Genomic DNA, 5000 nt, shown 5'->3' with positions numbered 1-5000 from the left:
CCTCTCTTCTTTTTTCCTCTCTTCTCTTCTCTTCTTCCCTTTTTTTCTTTTGTTCTTTTCCTTCTTCTCTTCTCTTCTCTTTCTTCTCTTTCTTCTTGTCTTGTCTTCTCTTCCTTCTTCTCCTCTTCTCTTCTCCCTGTCCCTTTTCTTCTTTTGTTCTTTTCCTTTTTCTCTTCTCCTTTTTTCTCTTCTCTTCTCTTCTCTTCTCTTCTCTTCCCTTTTCTTCTTCTCTTTTCTTCTTTTGTTCTTTTCCTTCTTCTCTTCTCTTCTCTTCTCTTCTCTTCTCTTCTCTTCTCTTCTCTTCTCTTCTCCTTTTTTCTCCCTTTTTCTCCTTTCTTCTCTTCTCTCCTTGTCTCCTCTCCTCTCTTCTCTTCTCTTCTCTTCTCTTCTCTTCTCTTCTCTTCTCTTCTTCCCTTTTCTTCTTTTGTTCTTTTCCTTCTTCTCTTCTCTTCTGTTCTCTTCTCTTCTCTTCTCCTTTTTTCTCCTTTTTTTCTCCTTTCTTCTCTTCTCTTCTCTCCTTGTCTCCTCTCCTCTCTTCTTTTTTCCTCTCTTCTCTTCTCTTCTTCCCTTTTTTTCTTTTGTTCTTTTCCTTCTTCTCTTCTCTTCTCTTTCTTCTCTTCCTTCTTGTCTTCTCTTCCTTCTTCTCCTCTTCTCTTCTCTTCTCCCCGTCCCTTTTCTTCTTTTGTTCTTTTCCTTTTTCTCTTCTCTTCTCTTCTCTTCTCTTCTCTTCTCTTCTCTTCTCTTCTCTTCTCTTCTCTTCCCTTTTCTTCTTCTCTTTTCTTCTTTTGTTCTTTTCCTTCTTCTCTTCTCTTCTCTTCTCTTCTCCTTTTTTCTCCCTTTTTCTCCTTTCTTCTCTTCTCTCCTTGTCTCCTCTCCTCTCTTCTTTTCTCCTTTCTTCTCTTCTCCTCCTTCTTCTCTTCTCTTCTCTTCTCTTCTCTTCTCCCTTTTTCTCTTCTCTTCTCTTCTCTTCTCCTTTTTTTCTCCTTTCTTCTCTTCTCTCCTTGTCTCCTCTCCTCTCTTCTTTTTTCCTCTCTTCTCTTCTCCTCCTTCTTCTCTTCTCTTCTCCCTTTTTCTCTTCTCTTTTCTTCTCTTCTCTTCTCTTTGCTTCTCCCCTTTTCTCCTTTCTTCTCTTCTGTTCTCTCCTCTTCTGCTTTCAAAGAAAAAGTTTCTATTAAAAGTTTTGGCACCCCAGAGGTTACCAGTTATGTTTTTTATACCTGAAGTCTGAGGTTTCTCTCTTCTAGGATTATAATTATTAATTTTTTTCTGTCTCTTTATATCCGAAGCTAAAACATTTTCTCGAGGTGACTCACGAGTACATTTTTGGAAAGTGACTTTTTTTTTTCGTTCGCTCGCTAGACATCACTGTTTAGGCTGGTGAGAATCTCGGCCCTTAAACACTTCAACACACTTCACATCTTGTGAAGGTGATGGACGCTTCGTCTTTCACTCAGGATAAACATCGCCCCTCTCTCTCTCTCACGTTCTCACTCCTTCCGTCTCTGTTTAGAGTGTCAGCTGATGAAGACGGAGCGGCCGAAGCCCAACACCTTCATCATCAGATGTTTGCAGTGGACCACTGTGATCGAGCGAACGTTCCACGTGGACACACCTGAGGAGAGGTGAGCGATTCCACGCATCATCAGTGTGATCGTTTCTCATTTCACGTCTCAAACGTCACGGAAAGAAAAGATGGGATTTTCCCCTCGCGGTGCTTGAAAGTCTGTATGTCTGTTGCCACGGTGACAGGGACGAATGGGTGGAAGCGATCCAGATGGTGGCGGACAAGCTGGCCAAGCAGGAGGAGGAAGGAATCCTGTGCAGTCCCACCACCCAGATCGAGATCGTCAACGAGGAGGAGATGGACACCTCCATCAGCCACCATAAACGAAAGGTGAGAGGACACCGAGATCCTGCAGGAGAAGGTCTGATATCACAATCCCATCACTCAACTCTTCTCTTCTCTTCTCTTCTCTTCTCTTCTCTTCTCTTCTTCCCTTCCCTTCTCGTCTCTACTCTACTCTTCTCCTCTTCTCTTCTTTTCTTCTCCTCTCCTCTCCTCTCCTCTCCTCTTCCGATCACTTGACTTCCTTCCTGTTTCCTGTTCCATCAGACAATGAACGACTTCGACTATCTGAAGCTGCTGGGCAAAGGCACATTTGGGAAGGTGATCCTGGTGAAAGAGAAGGCCAGTGGAACTTATTATGCAATGAAGATCCTGAAGAAGGAGGTCATTATCGCCAAGGTGAGACATCTCACAGCGTTCATTTCATTTACATAAGGAACACGAGAAACCCAGAAGGTCAGGAACCGAAGGGAATATGTTGGGCAATATCAGGAGGAACCTAAACAAAATTGTGAAAAATGTAAATCATGAATACAACATTAACTGTTTACTCACCATCCACTTTAATAGGAATACCTGCACATGCAGGTATCTAATCAGCCAATCAGGTGGAAGCAGAGCAATGCATAAAATCCTGCAAGTCAAGAGCTTCAAGGTTCACATCAAACATCAGAATGAAGATAAAGTCTCATCCAATGAAAACATCCAGACAGTTCTGTGGGTTGAAACACCATGTTGATGAGATCAGAGGAGGTTTCAGGTTTGAGCTTCCAGGAGCTCCAGAAGACCACACCAGGTTCCTCTCCTGTCAGACAAGGAACAGGACTCAGGTGCTATCATGGGTTGGAGCTCACTGAACCAGCTTTAGAGAGTGTCTGTAGCTGAGTGGCAGTGTGCTGTTTAGGATTGCAGGAGAACATGTTCCTAATTTGCATGTTTATGAATATTCATGAACTGTGATGCTTTTAATGAAGGAAATGTGGAGAGATGAAGCGGAGGGGCGGGATCACTCCAACTGGACGAGTCTGGAAGATTAGAAAACAGATCACATGATCTTCAGCTTGTCCAGTCTGGGTGACCTTCTGCTTAACCTGGTCATCCATTTCTCATTACGTTCTCTCTTCCCTTCTCTTCTCTTCTCTTCTCTTCTCTTTTCCTATCTTCTCTTCTCTTTTCCTATCTTCTCTTCTTTTCTCATATTTTCTTCTCCTCTTCTCTTCTCTTCCTTTTTCTCTTCTCCTCTCTTCTCCTCTCTTCTCCTATCTTCTCTTCTTTTCTCGTCTTTTCTTCTCCTCTTCTCTTCTTCTCTTCCCTTTGCTTCTTCTCTTCTTGTCTCTTCTCGTCTCTTCTCTTTTCTCTTCTCTTCTCTTCTCTTCTCTTCTCTTCTCTTCTCGTCTCTTCTATTCTCTTCTCTTCTTCTCTTCCCTTTGCTTCTTCTCTTCTCGTCTCTTCTCGTCTCTTCTATTCTCTTCTCTTCTTGTCTCTTCGCTTCTTCTCTTCTCTTCCCGTCTCTTCTATTCTCTTCTCTTCTTGTCTCTTCTCTTCTTCTCTTCCCTTTGCTTCTTCTCTTCTCGTCTCTTCTTGTCTCTTCTCTTCTTGTCTCTTCGCTTCTTCTCTTCTCTTCTCTTCTCTTCTCTTCTCTTCTCTTCTCTTCTCTTCTTGTCTCTTCTCTTCTCTTCTCTTCTCTTCTCTTCTCTTCTCTTCTTGTCTCTTCTCTTCTCTTCTCTTCTTCCCTTTGCTCCTTTCCTCTCAGGATGAAGTGGCCCACACTCTGACTGAAAGCAGGGTATTAAAAAACACTAGGCATCCCTTTTTAACTGTGAGTGTTTTTTACTCAACACATGTACTCCAATAAATAAATAAATAAATAAATAAACAGATCTGCGCTTTATTATATTATTATAAACTGGTAAAAACTCCAGAAGGAATCCTCCTGAAATCCTCTTTCTCTCCCGTATCCCAGTCTCTGAAGTATTCCTTTCAGACCAAGGATCGTCTCTGCTTCGTCATGGAGTACGTCAACGGCGGAGAGGTGAGACGCGATACTGTCCAGCAAGGCTAACTCGTTTACTGTCCTGATATAATAGCTAGCACAATGTTAGCACACAGTATTATAGTCCATTTAATGTTAGCTAGCTTACTGACAAACATGGCTAATGATGCTAGTCACACAGTATTACAGTTCATTTCATTTTAGCTAGCTTTCTGTCAAACATGGCTAATGATGCTAATCACACAGTACTATAGTTATTTTATGTTAGCTAGCTTCTGTTAAACATGGCTACTGATGCTAGTCACACAGTATTATAGTTCATGTAATGTTAGCTAGCTTACAGACAAACATGCTAATTATGCTAATTTCACAGTATTATAGTTCATTTAATGTTAGCTAGCTTACTGACAAACATGGCTAATGATGCTAGTCACACAGTATTACAGTTCATTTCATTTTAGCTAGCTTTCTGGCAAACATGGCTAATGATGCTAATCACACAGTACTATAGTTATTTTATGTTAGCTAGCTTCTGTTAAAAATGGCTACTGATGCTAGTCACACAGTATTATAGTTCATTTAATGTTAGCTAGCTTATTGACAAACATGGCTACTAGATTACTTTGTAATATAATATCTAGCCCAGTGTTAGCTAGCTTACTAGTAAACATGGCTAATGATGCTAGTCACACACTATTATAATTCATTTAATGTTAGCTAGCTTACTAGTAAGCATGGCTAAAAGTTTACTTTCCTGTAGAATAGATAGCCCAGTGTTAGCTAACATTAGATAAACTATACTGTTATGAGCACTTTTGCTAGTAAGCTAGCTAACATTACATGGAATAAAAGATTGTGTAAACTGTCAGTATGCTGCTAGCCTAGCCCTAACACCATACTAGCATAATTGGCTACATGTTTTAAGGCGCAGTTGATTTTATTAGCTTTGATTTCATAATGCTAAATCGTTGCTAGCTTTGTTTACCTCATGTTAGTGAGCTTACTAGTGCGGCTGGTGACTGGATTTAGCTTTACAGTGAATTAGTTCACCTAATATGTGCTAGCTTACTAGCCCAGTTGTTTACTAGCGTAAATTTCAGACTAGCTTAGCACTGCGATTTCACCATAAGCATTAAAACGTTACTGAAATGGTGGCGAGTG

At 40.9% G+C, this 5000-nt stretch overlaps 1 protein-coding gene across 2 annotated transcripts in view; it reads left to right on the top strand.

Moving 5' to 3' along the window:
* akt3b (v-akt murine thymoma viral oncogene homolog 3b) overlaps positions 1 to 5000 on the top strand; it is a 28242-nt gene that overhangs the window by 12696 nt on the left and 10546 nt on the right. For both annotated transcript variants that reach the window (XM_058380044.1, XM_058380045.1), the window contains exons 4-8: positions 1511 to 1622; positions 1750 to 1894; positions 2114 to 2245; positions 3600 to 3665; positions 3810 to 3878. In XM_058380044.1, coding sequence (XP_058236027.1) covers positions 1511 to 1622; positions 1750 to 1894; positions 2114 to 2245; positions 3600 to 3665; positions 3810 to 3878 — 524 coding nt within the window. The remainder of the gene's footprint in view (positions 1 to 1510; positions 1623 to 1749; positions 1895 to 2113; positions 2246 to 3599; positions 3666 to 3809; positions 3879 to 5000) is intronic.

This window comes from Hemibagrus wyckioides, linkage group LG26 (assembly GCF_019097595.1).
Source record: "Hemibagrus wyckioides isolate EC202008001 linkage group LG26, SWU_Hwy_1.0, whole genome shotgun sequence".
NCBI classification, from domain to species: domain Eukaryota; kingdom Metazoa; phylum Chordata; class Actinopteri; order Siluriformes; family Bagridae; genus Hemibagrus; species Hemibagrus wyckioides.
This window is presented reverse-complemented; position numbering and strand designations above follow the sequence as displayed.